Consider the following 27,300-nt stretch of genomic DNA (forward strand, 5'->3'; position numbering starts at 1 on the left):
ACGATCAGTCTGAACACCAAGTGACATGCTGGTTTATTTTGGTGTATGTGTGTCCTGTCAGCCCAGCGAAACGGTGTCTTAAAACAGCCAAAATATCTGTTGCTAATGGCACGTAGGAGTCGAATTCAGGGCCACTTTGCCTAGAGATAGGCTTCTCCTGCAGTGTCTCAAGTGTTTCTCCCCACACTAGCTATAGTCAAGTATATTACATGACTTTAATAAAGCTGGAACACTAAGCTCCATCATCCATTCATGATATTACTTCAAAACATAGACACATATCTTCAGAAAACCAACCTCTGTTCAAAATCTCATAATGTTGTGCCTTGATTTTTGCTATGAAACGATGCATTCAAAAATAAATCTATGAGTTGTCAACATTAAATCCAATGCCAGCCATCCACAGTATCTTGTATATTTACTATTATCCCCATGCATTCTTATTATTTATGGCTAAAATCACCTCCAATCTTGCATTCCAGACATCCCCAGCCCCAGGTGTCTCCAGACTGAAGTGATAGGTGACGTGGTTGGTTGGTGACAGCCCTGGCACCTTGCTGCTGCCATGGAGACCAAGCAGGAACCTTCCGCTGTGTGGAGTCAGACTGAGAACAGTGATTCAAGCAGCGAAACACAGGTCTGTCTCTTTATATGTCCATGGTCTGTCCTACTCTCTGCTGTTTTAGAGTCACAACAACAACAACAACAATGTACTACCCTCCACTATATGGTATATTAGCACAGATTCAACTGTCATTCATGAAAACTTTTCATCTAGTTCACTTTGCATAATTTTACAACTCCTCTTTTCTTAAAAATAATGTTGCATATATGCCTCTTATAATATTATAAATACCCAATTTTAAATGTTTTAAGCTGCCCTTCTCATATACAGTAGTATCTAGGTGTATGTTAATTGTTTGTTGACTGTAGGCCTTTGCAGAAGGTAACAATCACAATCTTTACAGCGTCACGGATTTGAAAATGCTGCCACGTTATATTGAATAGCAGCAATGGTTGTCAAGGAGGTTATCGATATTTCCATACTGAACAACAGTCAGGAACCGGCACAAATGTAGTATCAGTTCTCGACACCTCTTACTATTCCGCACTTTTTTAAGAGGTCAAACAAACTGGTTTAAAATATGTATTTATGCCTTAGTTTGTGGTGCACATGTGTCCCAGGTGCATTTTGAAGGCGGCACCGTGGCCCAGATCGTGTACAGTGATGACCAGTCAGACCGCGGGCAGCAGCAGGTGGTTTACACAGCGGACGGAAACTCCTACACGTCTGTAGAGTCGGCAGAACACACACTGGTCTATGTCACTGCAGATGGCTCTCAGGTAAGAGAGGGGAAAGGCTTATTTATAGCTGGGATATTTTAAGCATGTTGATGATGATGATGCTCGTAACCACAACAACAGAGAGGGAGAGAGAGGGTTGGTTAAGGACACATAGGGCCAGTTTCACACACATGGATTAAGCTACAGGACTAAATGGAAATTTAAATGGAGATTGTCCATTGAAAGTACAATTTAGTCCAGAACTATAGGCTTAATCCATGTGTGTGAAACCGGCCCATAGTGTTGTGTTGGAGACTTTTCCATTTTTAAGGCCTGTAGTAAGAAAATTCTGTAATAATCCTTTCAAGTAGACTATTTGACTAAATGATCTTTTCTCTTTATTATTTTTTTGCCCTAAGAAATATATAAGCTACGTAGGAATGCTGTTAATATGAACAATAACATTGTAAGAGGATGAAGTATAATAATTAATTAGATAAAATTGTTTCATGTTTCGTCACTTTCTTGTTTGTAAAGTACAAAGTACAAAGTATCCATGAGACAACATGTTAAAATTCACCACACAGTATGACACGTTTCTTTCAGACTGTCTTTGCTGATCACCAGCCCCAAGTGGCTTACATTCATAAGGATGGTACAACCCAACAGGTGAGTTTACCAGGTGCTGTATAGCTGAATAATAACTAATATACTTTTTATTTATTTATTTAATTTTTTAATTTATTTTAAAACGTTTTTATTGGGGTCAAAAAGGACAGTTTTTTTTTAAAGGCACAAGAAAGACAAACATACAGGACGAGGAACTTATTTATTGAACTGTAACACAACGTCTCATTCGTAGGTCACAGTTTTGCTACCCAGTGGACAGAACATGAATGCTGCCAACCTGCACGTGCTCAGTAATGTAGCAGAAGACCCCCAGGCCATGCTGGAGCCAGTATCCCAGGTGAGCACACTGTTTGGGCTAGTTACCTGTTCAAAACAAGGACATAGCACTTGTCTATATTAGTTTTAACTCACATTGTAGCATATCAATGAGGAAAAAAAACAGAGAGGGGATTATTTTATGCTTTTATTTGCAAAATGTTATCAATATTAGGGGTGTGAACGGTTACAAAAAATTGTAAACGGTTACACGACCCCTTTTTTTTCGTGTACACGGTTAACCGTGACGTCATTGTCCTTGTGCCCCCGCCGTCTTGTAGGCGCACACACACACACACACACATACGCGTTCGTTCGCCTGTAAACACACAATTGACATGAACTACGCTCGTTTACACACCTCTTATAATAGGTCCATGGTACACACACACACACACACGTTCGCCGTCATAATCGCGCTTCATTCATTTCCTGATTAATATAGCCTATCGCTTTCTACATGTCCACGTTAAATGCATGTTGAACAGGTGTTATAAAGTTCGGGCTACTTACGAGCGTAGTTCACGTCAACCGGGTAACTTTAATCTTTAGGTTATCTTTCATCACTCTTCCATGGCTGTGAGTCGAGTCCCAGCACGGCGACTCCCCGTGTGTGTGTGTGCGCCGATACACACACTCACTCACACACACTCGCCGAGGGACAGACAGATTCTCGGCAGACTAGCTTTTATCCTCCCCAATTAGTTTATTAGTGAAGTAAAATCAATAAACGCGTGTCTCCAGAACATATTTAAAAACTTTGAAATTTGAAAAAAAAACAAAAACGGTTTTCGTTTATTGATTTTTCCTAAACGGTTATGATTTACTAAACGGTTACACGTGTACACGTGTACACGTGCACACCCCTAATCTATATGTATTTTATTTTGTCATACTGACTTGGTGAAGTTCTCAGTGGATTTACATTAAGGTACCTGCAGTATGATGGCAGAAACATATGTGATATATAAAAATAATATTTGGAAATATTTACAGGTTAATATATTTTGAGGTGACTTATTATTTCACACATCCACACACACTGTCCAAGGATACATGTACAGTAATTTCCCTCCTACATATCTAATTATCTTATTGATTCAAGTCTAAAGATAAGAATGAAAAAAAAAAAGTTTACATTAAGATGAAACAGTACAGCATGAGAGAGTGAGTAATAATTCTGTGAAATGACATAATCAAACCTAATCTGGTAGGAGCAGTTATCTGCCTCTAACTCCCTCCCTGACATGGTGGAGATGGCTGACCCCCCCACCAGTCCTCTGGGGGCCACAGACTCCACGGAGGAATCAGAGGAAGACGAGGATGAAGACTCTGATATGGATGATTGGGAACCAAGCCAGCGCCAGGCCTTCAACCCTCACAACCTGTGTGAGTGACTCTCTCTCTGTCTCTCTCTCTGTCTCTGTCTCTCTGTCTCTCTCTCTCTGTCTCTCTCTCTCTCTCTCTCCCACCCCCGCCCCCCCATAGCGTAACACAGTATCTATTCTGTCTGTGTCGGCAGCATATGTCGAGCAGACAGCAGGAGATGACTTGACTGATAGGGGTTGTATTATAGTGATATCAACAATAATAGAAAAGCTTTCATTGTTGTTGTATTAGCAGCAGAGCTTTTGTATTGGACTGTGCAGGTCTTACTAATCTTTTTATCTTTTTGTGGTTTTAAAAAATTAAAAAGTGTTTTGAAGTAAAATGGTAAAATAACATTTAGACCACGTGCCATTTTTATATAATCATAAAAATAATTTTCTGTTTGAATTGACTTTTCATACATAAAATACAGCTCAAAGTGTTTTACATGCAGTGTAAAACAAGTACAGACATATCCACCATTAAATCCTATTCAAGAAAATAGATGGTGGAATAAAAATAAAAATATGTTATGTTGATTCTGTCATACTAATTTTTCCTCTTTTTGTTGTTGTGTCCTTCCAGGGTGTGAGGAGTGTAACACTGCCAACCCGACTGTGTGTCTGAATCATGGGACTTTGCACCCCATCCCAAACCGTCCGGTGGTGTCCAGGGCGCGGGCCAGCCTTCCCTTAGTCCTCTACACAGACCGCTTCCTGGGGGGGGTGTTCTCCAAGAGACGCATCCCAAAGAGGACTCAGTTTGGGCCTGTGGAGGGGCCACTGGTGTCCCAGAGTGCGCTGAGGGAACACTACCTCCATCTCAAGGTAAAATCAGCGCTCTGCATGACTCACTACTGTGGGCGGCTGTGGAGAAGTGGATAGGGCGGTCGTCCACTGGGTTGCAGGGTCGGTGGTTTGATCCCCCATCTCCCCGCCACATGCTGAAGTGTCCCTGAGCAAGACACTGAACACTAAGTGTCCATTTACCATTAACTGTTCAAAGGTTATCCAGCTGTATTTAGTGGTTAATTTTTTTGTATTTGGTATTGAGCTAAACTGAATTAAATGTAAAAATACACCGATCTTCTGTTTATTTTTTATCCAATTTGATCTGAAATCGATGCCATGCTTGTTAAATATGAAATACTGATTTTAAATTGGGATAAGTTGCAGGTAGTGACAACTCAAAATGTTGTCTCTGGTTCATGTCTTAATGTAGTATTTCCTTTTTATATGAAAAAAAGTTGTAATATAGTTGTTTTACAAACAGCCTACAGAAAAAAAAAAAATTTAAGAAGGGAGGAAAGTTTTTGATGTGTGCAAGCATTGTGTAGTCCTTTCTAAAGCTACATCTCTAATCTCCCTCCTGCTTGTCTCCCTAGCTGTGCATGCTGGACACAGAGAAGGAGGGGGAGAAGAGTGAGGACATGTGGCTGGACCTGTCAGACGAGGACAGCTGTAACTGGATGATGTTTGTGAGACCGGCCCAGAACCACCTGGAGCAGAACCTGGTGGCCTATCAGTACGGCTCAGAGATCTTCTACACAACCATCAAGAACATCCAGCCCAAACAAGAGCTCAAGGTCAGTACACAGGCAGTTCACTCAAAAGCTAAAGGTGGAGAACGCTTGTTATCAAAATACATTTTCAGTCAAAATCTGTGAATATCTCCCCACGATGTGCTTGTTTGCACACCAGTTTACAGAACCCAAGCGGTGTATTAAAACTGACTTTTATTGAGTACAGCGGATAGTGAGGAGATATTCACTGATTCTGACAAAGTGATTTTGACAACGAGCATTCTCCAGAATAGCTGATTCCCCGTTTAACAATGAAACATCTTGTAACATAAGAGACAGGTATTTTTCTTTGTGAGGTTGTGGAGGACAGTCGATCAGTCCTAGTTACAGTTTTTTTCGATTGCTAAACCACAGTGGGCACAACTGGAGCGACAAGTGCAAAACTCTAACAACAGTATGAAGAGCAGCGGTTCATTCGGACCAAACTGTAGCTCGTTTTTCATTGCTTAAACACAATTTTCAAAACTCTACACACCTATCTCATGGCTTAACCACAACCTGCACAACACTGTGCACACTACTGCCACAACTGTAAACCACACATTCAAAACAGAATGAATGCCTAGTGCATTTCAAACACAGATTGCAATTTCAACTGAAACACTAAGCTGTCTTGTTTTAGACTTGTTAGTGAACATATACAGTATAAAGGGAAAGCTCAAAAATATATATTTTTTTGGAAATGGACCAATGAAGACAGGTTGTTGGAGGGAGAAGAGTGGCAGTGAGAGTGTGGAGGAAGACATAGAGCTGTAATTTCTGATGAAATACAGTAAGGGCAACACTGATAGACCCTGTTGTGAATCATGGTCTCGCATTGAGAGAGGCAGGGTTGAGAGTGCAACCCAATCTGCAAAAAGTTGAAGTTGCATCTGTAATACAAATTTTCCAGCAAACAAACAGCTTGAGTTGCATCCTTACAGTAAACAGGGGCGACTGTGGCTCAGGTGGTTAAGCTGGTTGGCCAACGATCCTAGGGTTGGCGGTTCGATCCCCGCCCGGCCACTTGTGTCATGGTCGTTGTGTCCCTGGGCAAGACACTTCACCCACCTTGCCTCGTGTGAATGTGTATGACTGCTGTATGTTTGAGGTGGTGGTCGGAGGGGCCGATGGCGCGGAATGGCAGCCTCGCTTCTGTCAGTCTGACCCAGGGCAACTGTGGCTACTATCGTAGTTTACCACCACCGGTATGACTGTGTGTGAACGAATTGAACCTGGAACCCTGTAAAGCGCTTTGAGCACCTTGAAAAGCGCTATATAAATCCAATCAATTATTATTAAATGACAACATTACAGGATATATTTCTGTATTACAATTATAGAATATTTACACAAATAAATACTACATTTGGAAATGTTTTCAATAAAATATACAAAATGTGTATCTATTGAAGCAAACTTCTGATTTTAATTTATTTTTGTTTTCCTAAAAAAACTGGTATGTTATAAAATAAACAATTTCATGTGAAAGAATTTCACCCTTTCATCAAAGAAAATATTACGTAATTTGTGTGAAATAACTCAAATTATAAAGATTAAAAGTTTGTAATTTATGTATTGGGGTTTGATGCTAGTGTTTGTACTCTAATCATGTTCTGAGTGACAGTGTGTATTATCTCAGCGAGGACAATTCATAGTGTTTGCTGCACTGAGCCTATTTTGCAGGTGAAGTGAACTGTTCAGCTCCAGTGACTGTTGGTAGTGCAGACTGTAGTTAGAGTTTTGCACATTGAGCTACAGTTGTGCCCACTGTGGGTTAGCAATCGAAAAAAACTGTAATAGAAGCTACACTCAACAAAAATATAAACTCAACACTTTTGTTTTTGCTCCCATTTTTCATGAGATGGACTTAAAGATCTAAAATTCATTCCAGATACACAATATTACCATTTCTCTCAAACATTGTTCACAAATCTGTCTAAATGTGTGATAGTGAGCACTTCTGCTTTGCTGAGATAATCCATCCCACCTCACAGGTGTGCCACATCAAGATGCTGATCTGACATCATGATTAGTGCACAGGTGTGCCTTAGACTGTCCACAATAAAAGGCCACCCTGAAATGTGCAGTTTTGTCTCACAGCAAAATGCCACAGATGCCACAAGCATTGAGGGAGCGTGCAATTGGCATGCTGACAGCAGGAATGTCAACCAGATCTGTTGCTCGTGAATTGAATGTTCATTTCTCCACCATAAGCCGTCTCCAAAGGCGTTTCAGAGAATATGGCAGTACATCCAACCGGCCTCACAACCGCAGACCACGTGTAACCACACCAGCCCAGGACCTCCACATCCAGCAGGTTCACCTCCAAGATCGTCTGAGACCAGCCGCTGAAACAATTGGTTTGCATAACCAAACAATTTCTGCACAAACTGTCAGAAACCGTCTCAGGGAAGCTCAACTGCATGCTCGTCGTCCTCATCGGGGTCTTGACCTGACTCCAGCTTGTCGCCGTAACAGACTTGAGTGGGCAAATGCTCTCATTCGATGGCGTCTGGCACGTTGGAGAGGTGTTCTCTTCACGGATGAATCTCGGTTTACATTGTTCAGGGCAGATGGCAGACAGCGTGTGTGGCGTCGTGTGGGTGAGCGCTTTGCTGATGTCAATGTTGTAGATCGAGTGGCCCATGGTGGTGGTGGGGTTATGGTATGGGCAGTAGGGGTGGGAATCTCTTGGCACCTCACGATTCGATTCGATTCCGATTCAGAGGTCAACGATTCGATTCAAAATCGATTTTCAATGCATCTCAATGCAAAACATTTTTTATGTACATACCCATGTGTGAATTTCAAAAATATATTTATATGCACATCTGAGTTTGCTACTCAGAGTTTGCTTATCACTTCCTACGTTTGTAATGATCATTAAAGACAATCAACAGATGAATTGCCTTCTCTAATATTGTATTAAGAGAAAAGCTTTTCTTGTCACAAATATGACTTTCTATGAACAGTGCAATAATCAATGCAGCTTGCATTTCAACACAATATGGAAGTATGTAAAAACTAAACCGATTCAGTTTTATTTTATTTCTAATCTTGTAAATCATGTTTCTATAGGATTCCTATTCTATTATCTATTATTTTCTATGTCATTTCAACACATTGTACAAAAAGTATGGCTTGGAATTCAGCTCTCATACAAAAACGTAAACAGAGATAAAGCCGGAGCAGGTCATGGGTTTGCTGCTCTCAGCCCTTTTGAAGTGTAGTGTATTTTGTTATGACACATTCTAAGATTACTGTAGTGTATTATGTTACTATACATTTTATATTAAGGTCTACTGCTACAGAGGAGACAAAGACAGTCAGCCTCATCTGGCAGGGGGCAAAGTCAGGGATGTCAGCTGCTTGAGGAGGAAACCCTCAAGGCTGACCTGTAGATCATTCAAATTTCACACAAAGGTGACTGTCGTGTGAGTTAATCAAAGACAGTCTGGCTAAGAGTTAACAGTAGTTTATTGACCCTGGCGATCATCATCATCATCAGCATTGTCTTAAAAGTTGCTGAATCAGACTTCTTGGCCAACGTGACATATTGCCTCCAGGTAATGATTAGACTCAGGATGTCCTCTGGGGGCCAGAGGGCAACCCAGATGTCCCCTGACTTATTAGGGTGGAGTTAGTTAGGGTACACCAATTAGGTGTTAGGAGGAGCAGGGCGTACTGTCCTAAAGAACCAATCAGCTCACTTAGAGTGGCGGTTAAAACCGGCCACAATTCTGGAAAAAGTGGGGTCTCTATAGCAAAGGAACTTCTTCATAGATTTGGCTGCAAACACTTTAAATTCTTATTGGCTTCGTTTTGACTGCAGGATGAGTTTTGTTGTTTAATAAAGAGAAGTTTCCTGAGACCTCCTCATCTGCATTCAACTGTGTCTTCTTCCATCAACTAACTACCAACGCGGCTTTCTGAGTAAAGGCCCAAGAAAATATACTGCAGAAGCCACTTTGGAAACAACTCGCACATGTGTGGTGTGCATGCGCAATGGCGCATGAAGTATTAGTATTTACAACAAAAAAAAAATTATAAAAAAAAAAAATTATAAAAAAAAAAATAAAAAAAAATCGATTATGAACTTTTCTGAATCGATTCAGAATCGTTCGAGAGAGAATCGATATTAATCGGAAAATTGATTTTTTTTCCCACCCCTAATGGGCAGGCATCTGTTATGGACAAAGAACACAGGTGCATTTTATTGATGGCATTTTGAATGCACAGAGATACCGTGATGAGATCCTGAGGCCCATTGTTGTGCCATACATCCATGAACATCACCTCACGTTTCAGCAAGATAATGCACGGCCCCATGTTGCAAGGATCTGTACACAATTCTTGGAAGCTGAAAATGTCCCAGTTCTTGCATGGCCAGCATACTCACCGGACATGTCACCCATTGAGCATGTTTGGGATGTGCTTGACCGGCGTATACGACAGCGTGCACCACTTCCCACTAATATCCAGCAACTTCGCACAGCCATTGAAGAGGAGTGGACCAACATTCCACAGGCCACAATTGACAATCTGATAAACTCTATGCGAAGAAGATGTGTTGCACTGCATGAGGCAAATGGTGGTCACACCAGATACTGACTGGTTCTGAGTCCCCAGACCCCCAATAAAGCAAAAAAATGCACATTTCAGAGTGGCCTTTTATTGTGAACAGTCTAAGGCACACCTGTGCTCTAATCATGATGTCAGATCAGCATCTTGATGTGGCACACCTGTGAGGTGGGATTGATTATCTCAGCAAAGCAGAAGTGCTCACTATCACACATTTAGACAGATTTGTGAACAATGTTTGAGAGAAATGGTAATATTGTGTATCTGGAATGAATTTTAGATCTTTAAGTCCATCTCATGGAAAAATGGGAGCAAAAACAAAAGTGTTGCGTTTATATTTTTGTTGAGTGTATATGGATAAGTCGCAGTAATATGTGTTTTTTTAAATATTTTTTCTTTGGGCAGGTTTGGTATGCTGCATCATATGCTGAGTTTGTTAATCAGAAGATTCACAATGTTACAGAAGAAGAGAGAAAAGGTGAGTCTCTATGCACATGATACTACTATGTACATTTACACGTGTCCCATTACAAACCATTACAACAGTAGTAGATAGTTTATTTTTTTCATTCATGAATTTCTTCTATATTCGATCAAAATGTAATAATAAAAAAGCATGTTTGATGAAACATACAAAAACAAAACAAGAATATTTAAAAAGTGTCATAAACAATCTCTATAAAATAAATGAATCATATGTGTCGGAAAAGGAGTCAGAGGAAGCCAACCTTATTAATTCCCACCCCATATTCAACTGCTGATAATGATCTTATACAAACATAGCTGCTTTAAACACATACCTCCACATGCACCCCCAAATCATTCATATCTACCCACTAACCAAATATTTACAAAGCCATACAAAAAAAGAGATAAAACAAAACAAAAACACTCAAAGTTGACATACAGTATGTTCGGTTGTCCCTCCAGTTCTCCGGGAGCAGGAGAAGAACTGGCCGTGTTACGAGTGTAACCGCCGCTTTGTGAGCTCTGAACAACTGCAGCAACATCTCAACATGCACGACGACAAGCTCAACTCTCTCACCAGGTACAATTCTTTATTTTTTTCCTATTATTTTACATTTTCTCTTTCTCATTTCAGTCAACTCTTCAGACCCCATATATATATATAACCTGTGTTGTGCTCGTTACTCAACAAAAAGTAATACATTACTCATCACTCGTTACTCATTTCAAAAGTGATATAATAGAAGAAAGGTGTATGTAACCTCTTAATGCTTTTCTCTCTCTCTCTGTGTCTCTCTCTGTCTCTCTCTCTCTCTCTCTCTGTCTCTCTCTCTCTCTGTCTTTTTCAGATCCAGAGGCCGGGGCAGAGGCAGAGGGCGGAGGAGATTCGGGACAGGAAGGAGACCGGGTCGTCCGCCCAAATTCACCCGTCTGGATCCACCTGTGGACGCCAGCGGAGACAAGACAACGGTAAGAGAAAAACATTAAAGGTGCAGTCAGTGATTCTGGAGAACGCTTGTTGTCAAATGTTTTTTTTGTTGTGTCAAAGACAGTGAATATATCTTCATGATCTGTAGTTACCAGTCTGTAGGGTGAGTGTGCTGGAAAAAAAATTAACAAAAAAACACCCCAGTGTTAATACAAAGCCTCTGTAAACTGGCATGTTGCTACCTATTAAGGGCCTCCTTTGTTTACATACCAGTTAACAGAGCCTATACTGTGTATTAACAGTGGACGGGTACGGACAGATAGCGGATGGTGAGGAAATATTCACACTTTTTGGATGTTTGTGTTCACCAGAATCCCTAAGTCCACTTTTAATACATGCTGTGTAGATTGGGTGAATACCATATATACTCCTCCATACATTATCAACATTATCTTTTAAATGATCAATATCCAATTACCTTTGTTTCAATTGATTGATTGATTGATTGATTGATCGATTGAATTTATTTCAGACATATCAAATACAAATTAAACATATCAAAAAATACAAAACAAAATGAAAAGCACAAAAATACAATAAACAAAAAAACGATGTTCAAATGATTTCACAAAAAGAAAAAGAAAACTGCATACATTCAATTGATTCAGATGATATGATATGCCTGAAAAAGAGCAGGAAGAAGTATAAAACTTATTTACTTCAATCAGGAGATGCTGGAACTGACAGAGAAGCCATTGGAGGAGCATGTGGATGGAGCTCAGAATGGGCTGAAGGCTGTGGAGATGGAGATGGAGATGGAGACGGAGATGGAGATGGAGACGGAGATGGAGACAGAGCCAGAGCCAGAACCAGAACCAGAGACAGAGGTGAAGGCTGTGTCTGAGGCAGAGGCACATCTCTTACCTCCTGCAGGGGAACAACCGGCCCCCGAGCCCCTCACAAAGGACACCAGCACAACAGACCTGCCAGCTCCAGTGAAGGACGACCCCTCTCAGAGCAGCCAGACAGACACACACCTCACCTCTCAGGACATGCACCGCGCCAAGAGGATACGGGTAAGAACCAGCGCTGGGTTCAATGCAATGTGAATGGGTTTCTTTTAAAAGGGTGCTTTCACACTTGATAGCCTGCTTCTAGTTCAGTTTGGTCAGATGTGTCTTTGGCAGTTGCAATAATGTAGTTCCTGAACTACTAAATTTTTGCTAAATTGGTCAGAATTGTGATATGGATAAACTACAGAAAAAACTACAGGAAGTATATTGTCTTCCTTATCCCATAATTCATAGCGTGGCTAACTACGGGAGCTTGTGCAATTCAGGTTCTCGCCACAAAAGGACCGCACCAGAGTTCATTTGGAAGCATACCGAGCAGGACCTCCTCTCCACAAGGTCTCGGTTTGGTGCCATTTTTGGGGCACACACAAGTACGATTGATGTGTTCTCATCTGCTCAAACAAACCGCAGCAAAGGTGGAAACACACCAGAGTTTGTCTCAATTGAACAAAACAAGGCAGGTGTGAAATCGGCCTTAGATAGTTTGTTATTTGGTGTCATAGTGGCCACGATTCACTTGACAACAGTGTGTCTCGCTCCCTCACTGCGTGCTCCCCTCAAAGATGGATGTGCAGGTAGGTGGGACCTGGGGGAAGGCAGAACAAAAGGAGGTTCAAAGATTCCTTCTGTCATTTTTGTTGTGCCTACACAGAGTGTCTCATTTGAAATGTTGTAATGGGTTAATGCTCATAGTGCATTCCAAGAGACAAAGTCTAACGCATGTTTACATAAGTTTCTCTGTAGAGTACACCATCCCAGACCCCTGTGGAGGTCATAAACTAATTTAAGATGGGATAGTCCATTCTAAGAGGTTGGTTAATCCAACCAGACCTTTGGGGCATGATGAAACTCTGTTTGAAGCCACTGTAAGTTGAAAACAGGCACCCTGATGTGTTTACCTTATCACATCTCTGTGACAAAGCTTCAAAGCTTTCTTTTCCTAAGGAAGGAAGAGCATTGTATTGGCTGGTTTGAATGTAAACACTGCTTGCTGATAAGACAACTAACTTCTGATTGGATGAGAATGCATTCGGACTGTTTTAATACATGATGCAATACTCTCATCTTTGCCATTCGCCTTCGGCTTCCAGCCGTGATAGAAGGTACGAGATGCTTAAACCTGAGGCCTAGGAATAAGCAACCAAGTCCCAGTCTTAATTCTCGCTGGACGAGTTCATGGACTGCTTGAAACATCTTCTTCTGTTTTCCCGGATTCGAGAGAGTTTCCTACAGAAACCGCTTCACCAGAGCTGAAGCACACCTCAACCTCTCCTCAAAACAGAACTACCCCACACGCGCAAAGCGTGAGCAAAGACGCAGGATCCCTTCATCAAGACGCCTGCACTGCCCGTTCCACGGACCGGAGACAGCCAGTGGACCCGCCGAGAAGTGAAGCCGCCTATCACTTATCATCTGGGCCGTTCCTATGCTGCCCTAGACGCAGCGCCAGCAGAGAGCAAGGCCCGACGCAGAGCGAGTTCTCCGCTTCCTCCTCTCCTCCTTGCCTACGCTGCCCATCGGACCGCAGACAGCCCGCTATTGCCAAGAAGAGCTGCTGATCCCCTGCTTTCCTTCCCTTGGCATGGTGAGGCACGCTGCCCTTATCAGCTGAGCTGTTTCCACACCACTGTCTTCCACAAGACGCGCTCCATCAGCGCACAAGGCCCGGCCAGCAGCCTTTTTCTTCATCTTCTCCAGCTGCCTTCCACAAATCATCGCTGGACCAAGCGATTCACGTGAGGCTATTGTCTGGGCTAAGATAGTTATTTTATGTTGTTCATTAACTTGAAGTAAACGTAAGAGCTGACGAGCTCACTATTTCCTGATTTAAAGTGTTTTTCGCTCACAGTGTTTTTCTCCCGTTAACCGGGAATGTATTGATGTGTTTTTGTTGCTGTCACTCTTAAAGCCAGTGAATCTTTCCTCTTTATCAATTCAACTCAGTGTACCCCAAATGCGCATTTGCGGTCACTGTGTGATTGGAGGAAACAGTTCACTACGTGCTGGAGCTGCGGCTACTGTCTTTTGTTTTCTCTCCTTCTCATTTCTAACTACGCACATCACACACACACACTGACACTCGTGATTTTCCCCTCAAGTATTCTTAATGAATACATGAGCGTTGAGTTTCTGTAATTTTAAAGTTAAGATCGCGTGAAGACAAAACCAAAGTCTCCCAGCATCATCCTTTATAATTCTTATGTGTTTGATTGAAGCAGTAGGTTACATACATGCTTTGCATGCTACTTCCCCTACTGATTAAAGGTAGAATATTCAACTTTTAGAAGTTGTCCACATTGCTATTAGCAATTGATCTACCCGTGGCTTAAAAGCCACTTCAAACTCTCGCGTGACATAAAACTCTCGCGTCTGCCATCTAAATTCATCTAAATTCTAAAGTGACGTTCCTCTGTCATACACACACACGCACACACACACACACACACACACACACACTACACACACACACACACACACACACACACACACACACTACACATGTGCACACACCCGCACATAAATAGAAATACATGGGTTTGATTTTAAACTGTTCTTATTATTGCTTGTGCTATGTCTGCTTTCTTAAATTAGATAAGTTCATGGTTATTGACTTATGTGTATCGTTTTAATCAACTTGCCTAAGTAAATAAACCCTTACATTTTGATTTTAAGAAGCAGTGTCTGTGATATTTGTGTCTTGTATTTCACTAATGGCTGGTAAATAAGGTGTATGCTCGAATATTCACTCCTTCATTATCTTAAATGTACATTGTAACCAACTTTGACATTTTCAAGATACATCCCTTTAACATTATGAGACTGTTTTTCTGATTTGATTCAAAGTTCCCTTTTTCAAAGGGTGGTGCTCCGTAGGTATTAATAAGTAATTTGATTAGCTGGACTAATTAAATTGATCATTAATTAACAATTTTTCTTAATATTATAATTTCCTTGAAATTAATAATATTCTTGACTTTGACCAAATCTACCCCTTATGAATTCCCAACATTTTCCACAGTGTTCATGTGACATTTCAGGAAGCGTTCCCTCCTGCACACTCCATTGCATCAATCAGACTCTCTCCATGTCTCATCCATGACAGAAAACGTGGACAGGTGTCGAGAACTAGCATTGTATGCTAAAACACTTAAAGGCAGAGTCTGCGATTCTGGAGAATGCTTGTTGTCAAAATCACTTTTTTCCAAAAACGGGGAATTTCTCCTCACAATCTGCTACCTGTTCGTACACTGTGCACTGAAAAAATCAGATGTTAATACACAGCTCTGTATCTGTAAACTGGTACATAAACAAAGCCTTGGCTGTGCATTAACACACAGTACGTACAGGTAGTGGATCAAGAGGAGATATTCACTGATTTTTACAAAACAGTGGTTTGACGAGCATTTTCTAAAAAAACAAAGTATGTTTTTCTCTTGCAAGTAATTCTCCTCTCTCTCTCTCTCTCTCTCTCTCTCTCTCTCTCTCTCTTTCTCCCTCTCTCCCCCACTCTCTCTTTTCCCTCCCAGAATGCCGCGCTGCAGCACCTTTTCCTGAGGAAGAGTTACCGTCCGTTTAAGTGCACGCACTGTGGCAAAGCCTTCCGGGACAAAGACAAGCTGGACCAGCACCTGCGTGTGCACGGCCTCGACGCCTACGGCTTCTACTGCCACATCTGCACCAAGAGCTTCCGGAGTGACTCGGCCATGGAGGACCACATCCTGGTGCACACAGAGAACCGCTCCTACGCCTGTCTGCTGTGCACCGAGAGCTTTGAGAGGCTGGAGACGCTCAAAGAACATGTGGTGGTGCACGCTGTGGAGGGCGGCTGCTACACCTGCCCCACCTGCAAGAAGATATTCACTGACTTCATTCAGGTGCGTGATGAATGTATTTAACAGGAAACTAAAGAGTCAGTCACCCTAATTTTCTTTAACACTTTTTTTTTTAATTGAATTTTCCAGATATGTATTTGTATATGGCTCAAATAATTTGTTACAAAACTTAAGACCAAATAATATCCTTTTACGGTGTTTATACAAAGCCCAAGTTCTGTAAATAGGTTTGTATACAAAGGAAGTCCGACCGAGACTGTCGACACCTCTCAGGTCACCTCTGTAATACACATTTTAGAGAGTGAATGCACAGTCGCAGAATTCATCTACACATCATCCCAATCAATAGCCTGGAAATCCAGACCCTGATATCTTGAACGATAGAGGGTCTGGCCACGATCAATAGTAATTTCCAACTCAAGGGGCGGCTCCTACTCGTGCATTTCAAATGCCACTGCACGCAGTTGGATAGCACTACAACCAATCAGAGTGATGCACAAGGTGACGTAAGCCCCGTTCGTTTAGCGAACAGCTGTTAAACTGTTAAATTAAACGTTTGCCGTTGTCGGTCGTCAAAATAGAACATTCCACTTACTTGCTAATGAAAGATTTGAGTGCCGTCTTCCAAATCGTTAAGGGTCGAGGCCAAAGCAGTCTCAAACTCGCACAACATATCCGCAGCCATCTTTGATGTTTACTATCACGGCTTCGACGTCGCATGCACGTCACTGTCGTCATGAATCTGAATCTGAATCTGAATCCGGTTACGTCCTCCCCAGAGCACCATACAAAGGGCTCTGGGCCGCCCATATTAGATAGAACCAATTGAAACGTGAGCCCAGATTTCTGGTCTTTTTGATAAAGCTTCAACGGAGAGTTTCCAGACCAACAGGCGCAGCAAATTTAATTTGCCAGCGCCTAGTGGCAGGTCTGGGAATGCCACGCTACCCAATCAAGGCAAAACGGCCAGAACAGAAACATTTGGTGAGAGTATCTGTAGGGGATCCATCCAGTTAGAACTTACGAAAGTCTGGGGTGAAATAGTAAATTTACACATATACAAAAATGTTATACGTTCTCCTCCTCAGGTGAAGAAGCATATCCGCTGCTTCCACTCAGAGAAGATCTTCCAGTGTCCAGACTGTGAGAAGGCTTTCTGCCGGCCGGACAAGCTGCGTCTGCACATGCTACGCCACTCAGACCGCAAGGACTTCCTGTGTTCTACGTGTGGTAAACAGTTCAAGGTAAAATGAATGAATTGGGGGATAAGAGTTGGTAGGGTTGTATTTATTTTTTTTGTTCTTAATTTTTTATTAGCATTTAGTGTCAAACATTTCCACAGTATATATTGTACCTACTGTTGACCATCTACATAAGTGATACAGGTCTGATAATTGCCCTTTTTAGACGTACACACATAGTTACACAATTAAATAACATAAAATTAAATTAAATTAGTATAAGTATGAACAATTAGGGTCTAGTATTTTCTCTACAACACACTGTGGCATTACATAGCCTATCCTTTTTTAGTGTTGTGAGTCCTTATTTATAATATATTTTCCCCCTTCTGTGTCATCCAGAGGAAAGATAAGCTTCGGGAGCACATGCAGCGGATGCACAACCCGGACAGAGAGGCGCGGAAGTCTGACAAAAACCACCGCTCCAAAACCCTCAAACTCAAAGTGCCCACCATCGACTTCGAGAGCTACATGTTCAAATGCAGGATGTGCATGATGGGGTTCAGACGCAGGGGAATGCTGGTGAGAAAACAACGCACAGAAAGAGTTCAATGTTTAGCTATTAAATTCCAGTAAGTACATTGACTTAACATTATTTTTCTGATTCCAGGTCAATCACTTGTCCAAGCGCCATCCAGAGATGCGTATTGATGACGTGCCGGAGCTCACGCTGCCAATCATCAAGCCCAACAGGGATTACTTCTGCCAGTATTGTGACAAGGTTTGTTATTACCATTCTGTCGTGTGTAAAGTGTCATGTGTGTATTTGGAGAAGACTTGTCAATATTATTTATTCATGGTTCTGGTTCGCAAGGCCATACAATTCCTGGAAAAAGTCTGAAATAATAATAAAAAAAAAAAAAGGCCTCAAAATGGTTTGAAAATAGACCGACTGTTTTGGAAAAGAGTTGAATTTACAATAATATTCACACATTTCTCAAAGAAGTTCCTTGAATTACTATTGTTTAAAATCTAGTGTGATCGTTAGAACTTCACTATTATCATGTGATTCACATTGGGTAACAGCTAGTTGTCAGTTTGTATGAAAGAGTAAAGCTGGTTAAAATTTCATGAAAAAGTTTGAAAGAATCATTGATAAAAAAATGTATGGGGAACCCTGTTTATTTATGTATTTATTGATTCCAGAGTACATTTCGACGTGTTGCATAGACATTTATGCCTCAAATCAAACATGCAAACTTCCATTTTGACCTCAAACTCTGACCCTGAGCTCTTACTATGATATTAATGAATTGTTCTGATTGGCTGATCGTCTGTGCAGGTGTATAAGAGTGCCAGTAAGAGGAAAGCACACATACTGAAGAACCACCCCGGGGCAGAGTTACCTCCCAGTATCCGTAAGCTGCGTCCAGCCGTCCCCGGAGAGCCTGACCCCATGTTGAGTACACACACCCAGCTGACCGGCACCATCGCCTCTCCGCCTGTCTGCTGCCCACACTGTGCCAAACAGTACAGCAGCAAGGTACGTCCTGTCAAACAAAGCTTTTTTTTTTTTTTTACTAATTGAAAATCTGTTTATTATTGTGCCCAACCCTCATCGGTGTATACAGTAAGACTTCACTATTTAGTAACTGCAACCTTTCAAATAAATCATTACGTTTCAATTTGTTACAAAGAATACATAATCCAAAATGGTTAATTTAGTCTAAAGTGATACATTACCTTGAATGATCTTGTATACTAGGTACTAAAAGTTAATACTAGTCTGTATACAAGTACACAGTATACAGAATATTTTACAGTATTCTGTATTCTTTCACAGGCTTGACCAAGAAAATTACCTACAAAAAAGGCTCCCTTCTTAAAACACAACTCAAGTTTTTCATACTCATGTAACCAAAAGACATTAGCATAAATTAAAGACATTATGTGTAAAAAGTGCATCCCAACCAAAAAACAAACCTAAAATCAATCTCATTCTCAAACTCACCCAGGTCACACATCAAATATAATTTTTTTACAAAAATTGATTCAGGCATTGACTTACAATTCCACACTGCGTCTTAGACAGTCCCATATACCCACTAATAACCTTCTTTGTGCTCGTATCTCAGACTAAGATGGTTCAGCACATCAGGAAGAAGCATCCAGAGTATGCCCAGCAGGCCAACAGGATCCAGGCTCCCATGACGACAGCTGTGATCAGCAGCGCTCCAGCAGTCATCAGCTCAGACGGCAGCACAGCCGAGGCCGTCGTGGTGAGACAGAGATAGTACCATGCATGTTGAGCAGCAACAGTTAATGTCCATAGGTGTCACATTTTGGCATCAATTCTGGTAAATCACTTTTTGTCAAAATCAGTGAATATCTCCTCATGATCCACTACCTGTCTGTGCTGTGTGTGCGCTGAAAATAAATCTGATGTTAATACACAGCTCTGTTAACTGGTATGAGAAACAAAGGGGCCCATCGTAATAAGTTGCATTCCCGTTCACAGAGCCTAGGCTATGTATTAACTGTGGATTTTTTTTCAACACACAACTATTACGAACAGGTAGTGAATTGTTAGGAGATATTCACACTTTTGACAAAGTGATTTTGATATGAAGCATTCCCCAGAATTGCTGGCTCCACTTTTTTTAAAGTTAAAATCATAGTAAGAACTACTCCTACACAGTGCAAAAACATTAGCATTTGATTAAAACTGGAGTACAACATAAATAAGAAAGAAAGAAGTTAAGTAATGTACACCAGATATTATAACTATATGATTTATTTTCTCCCCAGACAACCGACTTGCTGACCCAGGCGATGACAGAGCTTTCTCAGACGCTGAGCACAGACACGTTCCGCACGGCGCAGGGCGACTACCAGAGGATCCAGTACATCCCCGTGTCCCAGAGTGGGGGGAACATGAACCAACCTCAACACATCCAGCTGCAGGTGGTGCAGGTCGCTCCGGTAAGATTCACCATCTGATCTAGGACCCTAGACTCTTTTTAAAAAGTTCTGTGTATTCCAGGAAAGCTGACTTATACAGGTCCATAAAAAAATGAATGAATTGAAAAGTCCATACAGAAAATTAAACTTTCATATTTTCTAGATCCATTAAATTACACAAAGTAAAATACGCTAGTTCTTTCTTTTGTTTGAAATGAGATGATTACGGCATACATCTCATGGAATAAAAAATCTGGTATCTCAAAATAAATGAATATTACACAAGACCAGTCAAATGTGTAATGAATCTAGAATTGATGAAAGTTTCACTTTTTGAAATGACATACATTTTTGAGTTTTAAACTTTTTTTTATAGCAATAATTCTAGAATATGTTCAGTGTTGGATTTAGGTGACTTTAAGTAAAAAGTAACAAGTTATTATTGTCTCTGTGTCTCTCAGGCTTCTTCACCTCACTCCCAGCACCCAACAGTAGATGGGAGTCAGCTGCACGATCCCCATGGTTACAGCCAGCACTCCATCCAGGTGCAACACATCCAGGTGTCTGAGCCCTCAGGCAACGGACAGAGTGCCAACCAGGTAAATCATTATTATCGCTTTAACTCTGGGGCGATATTGGCAAGTAACCGTGGGTGCCATAATGTTAGGCTCAATGAGGAACTTTTAAAATGTTTATTTAACTGACACAGTTTTCCTCCTATGATTTATAAATGACTTGTAACAGCAAACGAGACCATCAGCGAAAATAATGCTTTTTTATATAGTTTTATTAAGGCCTTTGCTCGGATACAATTCCCACGAACTTGGACAAATCCGAGTACCATTATAAATCTAACATGGTCACATATAAATACATTTTTATCATTGCGATCTCTCTTTCACTCGCTTCATTAAAAAAAAATGCCCACGTCACCGGCACACGCTGTCCAAAGGGGGTGCTAGAATCAACAAAAAGTGAAAGTTCCTCCAAGCTACTTTAATAACAGAACATTTATACAACCATCTTTTTTACCCTCTTGCAGGTCTCAGGTCAGCCTCTCAGCCCCTCCTCCCAGCAGCTGAGCCAGGAGCTGAGCCCGGCCCAGCTGACCCCAGTCACCTTAGCCCAGAGCCACACACTGCAGAACAACAGCTCCCAGCAGCAGCAGCAGCAGCAGCAGCAGCAGGGCACCGTGCAGCACGCTTACATCCCCGGGAACTGGAACTACAGAGGCTACCGTGAGTCACACATGCACACATGCACACACACACACACACACGCTCTAATAGACATACCTGCAAACTCGTCGCTTTTCGGCGAAAATCGCCGTTTAGAATCAAAATATATGACCCACGTGAATCGTATAGATCCGAAGAGTTTTTGTTTTTGGGAGGGGGATGGTAGCGGCAGCTGCCAGAGAAGTCAGCCAGCGCTTCCCAGACTGGACTGTGTGGGCGAGTTACCGTTGTGTGAGACAAGGGAATATCGTTATCTTGGCAATAAAACATCTTTGGTAGACGTCATGAGTATTGTCCAATCAGCGTTAAGATCGGGCACCGTAAAGCATCACTGCTGCCGCTGTGTGTTCAGACTTTAGAATTGGCTAAAAGTCTCAATCAAAGCCCTTTTGATAATAAAAAAATAGAGGCTTTGATTAAACACTGTCAATGCTTCAGAGGTTAATGTAACAGCCTACTGAAACAGAAACTATACGGAGGTACGCAGCTCACTGTAGCCTACAGTCCCTTTATTTAGTCGCGCTGTCAGTTTGCCGACATGGCTCTCTGTTAGACTCGAGACATAGAAAAAGATCGCGGAAGCCGTTCCCGTAGACAAAGTTAACGGGCAGGATATCCCCGACTGATTTCATCCATCAAACCACAGAGTTTTTTCTGAGCGGCGTCTCACTCGCTCACTGGGTCTCCCGGGTCCCGGTGATTTTCACCGTCACAGCGATCGACTCGCTGCTTTGCTGGGGCGGAGACTTTGTGTGAAGGTGATTTAACATCACGGTCGTAGACGAATGTTGTAACTTTATGCTGCATAGTTTGCACTGCACTGTTGACCCACACAGGACTCTTGAAGCTGACAGTTTAATGAGCGCACATTGCAGAAATGAAGTGTCTGCAGTGCGCTCACAATCAGAGCCGACCGACAGGCCCCCCCCCCCCCCCCCCAATTTATTTTTATTTTAATTTTTTAGTTTGTGTTTGATATTAACATCATATTATTATATCATACAAAAAAATGAATACAATGTTTTGATCTAGATAGCCTAGTTAATAGCCCAATAATTTAATCAGTTCATCTGGGAGGTAATACAAGTTTAACTGATCACGTCACGTTCACGTCCAGTGTGTATTGAGTTTATTTAAAAACATTTGGAAATGGGGCTCAGATGCCCATGCACTGTATAACCTATTTCAGCCTCGTCTGTGGAAAAAAAGATAGCTGGACAACAGAGTTCTTCTGCTTCATTCCTCTCACTGCATTTAAATGTATTCATTATATTACAGAGAAATATGTCGCATAAAAGAAAAAGAGCACCAAGCCCAACCCAGAGGACCCTGCATAATATTTTATTTTAAATGAACATTTTAATGGAAAATCCAAGAAGCTTCTAATTCATCCGACCCAGTGTCTCCAAATTATTTGTTCACACAAAATTCCTCAGATTTAGCCTCTTAATTTCCCTCTCAAAGTGCACCAGAATCATGCATTTCACTTTAAAAAGTTTAAAAAAAAGATCTCAGCTGGCTATCATTTTCACCCAGCTGGACATTGGAGGCAATAGTGGAGAACTCTGGTTGTGTGAATGATATTTAACAATAGCCAATCGTTTGGACAGCGAAAAACACCCGACCCCCCTAGAAGGGACGGGTGTTTGTCACCTTTTTCACCTCCTATGAGTTTGCAGGTCTGAATAGAATACAGTCAGGCTGAATGAGTATGTCTCGATGGCACTATACTGTGTTGTATTTGGACCACGGGGGAGAAGGAAATGAAAGGAGGGAAAAAAAGAGTTTGAGATAAATATTGAAATGTCGAGAATATACACAGTAAAGATGTTGACCTATTCAATCTTTTTTTTTTCTTCTCTCCTGTAGTCCTTATACTCTTCTATACTTTCAAGTTAATATGTTTTAATTGTTCCATTTCAGCATCTGAGATCCAGATGATGGCTCTCCCTCACACACAGTATGTGATCGCTGAGGCCGGCACACCTGTGTCTGGAGTCAACAGCAACCAGGTCAAAACGGTGAGTGACCACCTTCTTGAGTTCGGTTCACTTCACTCCCTTTGGAGTGTTCACATATGAGCAAACATGCTGACTAATAGCTCTGAGTTCTTTTTGAGGGACTGAAACGGACCAAGTGTGAAAATACCCATACACTATATGTTACTAACTAACTGTAGTTTTTTTTTCATAAGGTGTCTGTAGCTTTCAATAACGTGGTTCCTCCATAATATGTCTCCTCATTGATAAATGTATCCATGTAAAGTTGGGAAAGATATTGACATGCTTTTTTTTTTTTTTGCCTGTCCTGCAGACACACTACGTGATCTCGGAGGGTCAGACTGAACTGGATTCCAAACAGACTCAGAACTCGACACAAACACACACGGAACATCTGGAGCAGCAGCCCACCAATCAGCAGCAAGCTACCACACAGTACATCATCACCACGACAACCAACGGCAGCGGAGCCAGTGAAGTTCACATCAGTAAACCCTGAACTGTGTAGTGATGAAATCTATGGACTGATCCTGCATGAAGACCGCAGCACCTTGTACGCACATAACGAACAAAAACACTCACGGAGACAGACTTGTGTACATATGAAGTTAAAAGAGGGAGGACTACAAGAACCAGCACAGTTTTATGTGTCTGAAAAGTGTTAAGATGTAGAATGAACTCATAAAATGGAGTCAGTAGAGAGAATATGTTTTGATTTTGAAAAGAAAATATATTAACAAGAAAAACACTAAAATACTACGCACTGGAAAGTGTTGCATTTTTCAGGAACATTTTAATTTAAAAACAGGGACGTTATACAATGATATCAAATAGAGGGATCCTGTGCGCGCTTAGACAATATGGAGAATTTTGAAGGTCTTACTGTGTGAGTCTAAAAGTGTTGGGAAAAGTCTTGTTGCTCAGATTTGACATTTAACATATTTATATATCTACACATACAGTATATTTCTTTAAGTATAGTATTTGTAAAATAGTGTCTTGAAAGAAATGCAGAACTGACAAATATGTAAAATAGTGTATAAAGCAATCGTGCAGTAACAGGCTATGAGTCCAACACAAGTACTCCACAGTCCATATGTTGTATTGTATTATGTTGCGGATATCTGATGGGATTTTTGTCCGTTAATTTAGAATTTTTTTGTGGAATTTCTCACACATCTGTTTTAATTTATATGCCGGATTGTCCCAATTTCCCAATGTACATTTTCTTCTTTGTCTTTGTCACAACTACACCACTTGTGTTTTTATAGTAAAATTCCAGAAAAATCCAACATAATCAGTGCCACTCTTGAGGCCTACCACAAAGCTCTGGATGTTGTTTAGGAATGTTTTCATCTTGCATTTGGTTTTGGTAGAAACATAGAAAGTTCCCCCTGGAGACAATTTGAGGTTCAATTTAGGGATAATTTAGTTTTTGACCTTTCTAACATAAAAAGTCATTATCATTATTTAAAAGGGAACCAGGATACTAGATTTGACCAGTAATTTAACAGAAGATTTTTTTAATTTTTTTTTCGCTTTGAGAAATATCCTTTGTTACACTTGGAAACACACCCAGTCCCTTTATGTCATAGGGTATTGGATAACTTTTGTAAATCTGAGAAAAAGAAGCAGTTTTCCTTTAAAAAAAAAATTGTATTGAGGTTACATTAGAAACAAAACAGTGCTATCAAGAAAACAGCAAAATCATGGTTATTTTTGCCTTAACAGCTGTGAGAAAGAGAAACCTCACGGGCCATTTTATAGCTGCTTAAGCTTGAAGCCAAATACACAATGTGTTCTCATCCATAATGCTTTTTAAGACAAAGTTCAAATTAATTAAAAAATTTAACATTTAACAATTTATCTAATTTCGTGTTACAAATAGAAACATTTAGGGACCGTGTCAGCGTAGGAGCTCAACATGATACAGTGTTTAGGGATGACGTAAGTTTATTCCTAATACTGCGTAGAAAATGATTTAGTTGCATTGATACATAAAAATCAGCCCAGTATTTAAGCATAAAAAAAAAAAACAATAGCGTCGCTCAAAAGGATTCAAGTAATGACGAGTTCAAATTTTGTGGAAACAATCACGGTCTAACAGAAGTGTTCTTGAGAAAGTCATGTCTGGTGTTAGAACGTTTTCTTTTGTACTTTTGGTGCTTTGTTGGAAGCATAATGTCTCAGACTTTTCATTATTTGTACATTAAGTTTTCCACGAGGTAAAACCCCATGTTAACACACTGAATTAAGGCCTTTGCAAAATGCTGTTAATAGGCTCATTATTTATATTGACTTGTACAATGTGAAATACAATATAGCAGAAGTATAATGATTTGGATCATTTACATTTTATTTCCTATTGTGCTTTCGTCCCTTTTGTCCATGTGTTGGGGAATTAAATTATTTTATATTGATACATTGTGTTTTCTGATCACTTTGTTATGAATGTGTACAACTCAGGACCAAACAACTATATTTTTACAGTGTCTTCAGGTTAATTGTGGCTTGATTTGTCTGGGTGTTATTCCTGTTGTCAGTGCTAGGTGGCAGCATGGTCAGTCAAATAGAAGAATTAATTTTGTTAGATTATATTTTGGCATTTTTATTAAGACTTGGATTTGGAGAGACATAGATGAAATGGGGCAAAGAGGGGATGACATGCAGAGAACGACCAAGGGTCCGATTCGAGACGGGTCTGCTGCAATCAGGACTGAGCCTCTATTGGGATGCTCTAACCACTTCACAACGAGTGCCCCCCTCCCCTCCTAAATAGATGCAAATATACACAAAGTCTAATCATTTAGATATTGCCAGATGTGCATGTGCAAAGATTTCTGAAATTGTTTTCAGAAACAATAAAAAAAAAAAATCGTAAGTAATCCACTGGAAAATATTGATAATTATATCTTTATGTAAAAAATGTTACCCTAGTCTCCTGCAGTGTCTTGCCTTGAGCCTGACCATGTCAGAGTATTAATGATATAAAATGGAATTTTCCATTTGTAAATCTCTCTAGAGAATGAATTGAATGCTAGGTAGGTCACATGGGGGTAACTAATAATACGTGTTAAGTGTTTGGCAATGATTCATAAAGTATCAAGTGACTGATGATGGAGGCTGCTTCTTTGTGTGTGTGTGTGCGTGTGTGTGTGTGTGTGTGCGTGTGGGTGTGTGTAAGTGATGTGTGTATGTGTCTGTGTATATGAGTGATGTGTGTGTGTATGTGTGTGTGTGTGCGTGTGCGTGTGGGTGTGTGTAAGTGATGTGTGTATGTGTCTGTGTATATGAGTGATGTGTGTGTGTGTGTGTATGTATGTATGTGAGTGATGTGTGTTTGTGTGTGTGTGTGTGTGTGTGTGTGTGTGTGCTTGTTAGTTTTCGGAGTACATGGGGCGGAGCAGGGCTTGGCCGTCCACACAATTAGAATCAGTATGTGTAACACATTCCTGCACAGACAGATTGTGGGAAAAGAGAAAACGCCACTACCAACATAAAACAAGTCTTCCTGTAGAACCAGTTGAACGAGCTTGTCATGTTGCAGGACTAATCACATTTTTAACAGGTGTAGCCTATGTTGTGCTTCAAAGTGCTACAACCAGCATGTGTGTGTGTGTGTGTGTGCTGCTGCTACTATGCCACAGTTGACTCTCGCCTACCCCAAAGGTAAAGGGGTCCCAGGACAAGGAGAGAGAGGGAGCTGGGATGAGGGTGAACCTATGGAGAGGAACGGACATAAGAGGTAGGTGGGAGGACTGTGTCATTCAACAACTGGCTTACCATTTGAATCAACTTGTGAGAGACAGCTCTGAATACCTTGGTTCAATTATTGTCCTTGTAAATTTCTCGGCTCAGATACGGTGACAGCAAATG

The 27,300-nt window shown here is 41.0% G+C and overlaps 2 protein-coding genes across 3 annotated transcripts in view; both read left to right on the forward strand.

The window, feature by feature from the left end:
• Window positions 1-543: 543 nt before the first annotated feature.
• Window positions 544-25,844, forward strand: prdm10 (PR domain containing 10). 2 transcript variants are annotated; one of them, XM_080025144.1, is made up of 22 exons: window positions 544-637; window positions 1,186-1,344; window positions 1,891-1,953; window positions 2,147-2,251; window positions 3,444-3,618; window positions 4,183-4,424; window positions 4,982-5,182; window positions 10,148-10,220; window positions 10,673-10,790; window positions 11,059-11,179; window positions 11,867-12,214; window positions 15,739-16,086; window positions 17,133-17,288; window positions 17,628-17,807; window positions 17,896-18,006; window positions 18,568-18,768; window positions 19,361-19,504; window positions 20,034-20,207; window positions 20,648-20,785; window positions 21,229-21,424; window positions 23,348-23,445; window positions 23,738-25,844. In XM_080025144.1, the coding sequence occupies exons 1-22, from the start codon at window positions 566-568 to the stop codon at window positions 23,921-23,923; spliced, it is 3,609 nt and encodes a 1,202-aa protein (XP_079881270.1). In that variant the 5' UTR covers window positions 544-565; the 3' UTR covers window positions 23,924-25,844. The 2 variants fall into 2 exon arrangements, with proteins under 2 accessions (XP_079881270.1, XP_079881271.1); XM_080025145.1 differs by having other exon boundaries at window positions 3,450-3,618.
• A 1,201-nt stretch (window positions 25,845-27,045) lies between these two features.
• The window catches only part of LOC307248641 (uncharacterized protein), a 7,355-nt gene continuing 7,100 nt past the window's right edge, over window positions 27,046-27,300 (forward strand). The window contains exon 1 of the mRNA XM_080025084.1: window positions 27,046-27,169. Coding sequence (XP_079881210.1) covers window positions 27,063-27,169 — 107 coding nt within the window. The 5' untranslated portion in view covers window positions 27,046-27,062. The remainder of the gene's footprint in view (window positions 27,170-27,300) is intronic.

This window comes from Ammodytes marinus (genome assembly GCF_949987685.1).
Source record: "Ammodytes marinus genome assembly, chromosome: 3".
Classification (NCBI taxonomy): domain Eukaryota; kingdom Metazoa; phylum Chordata; class Actinopteri; order Uranoscopiformes; family Ammodytidae; genus Ammodytes; species Ammodytes marinus.

Coding starts and splice junctions, on each gene's coding strand:
- prdm10 (XM_080025144.1), top strand. CDS start 566: ATGGAGACCAAGCAGGAACCTTCCGCTGTGTGGAGTCAGACTGAGAAC. Junction 1,345..1,890: donor TCACTGCAGATGGCTCTCAG/GTAAGAGAGGGG, acceptor CGTTTCTTTCAG/ACTGTCTTTGCTGATCACCA. Junction 17,289..17,627: donor CGTGTGGTAAACAGTTCAAG/GTAAAATGAATG, acceptor TGTGTCATCCAG/AGGAAAGATAAGCTTCGGGA.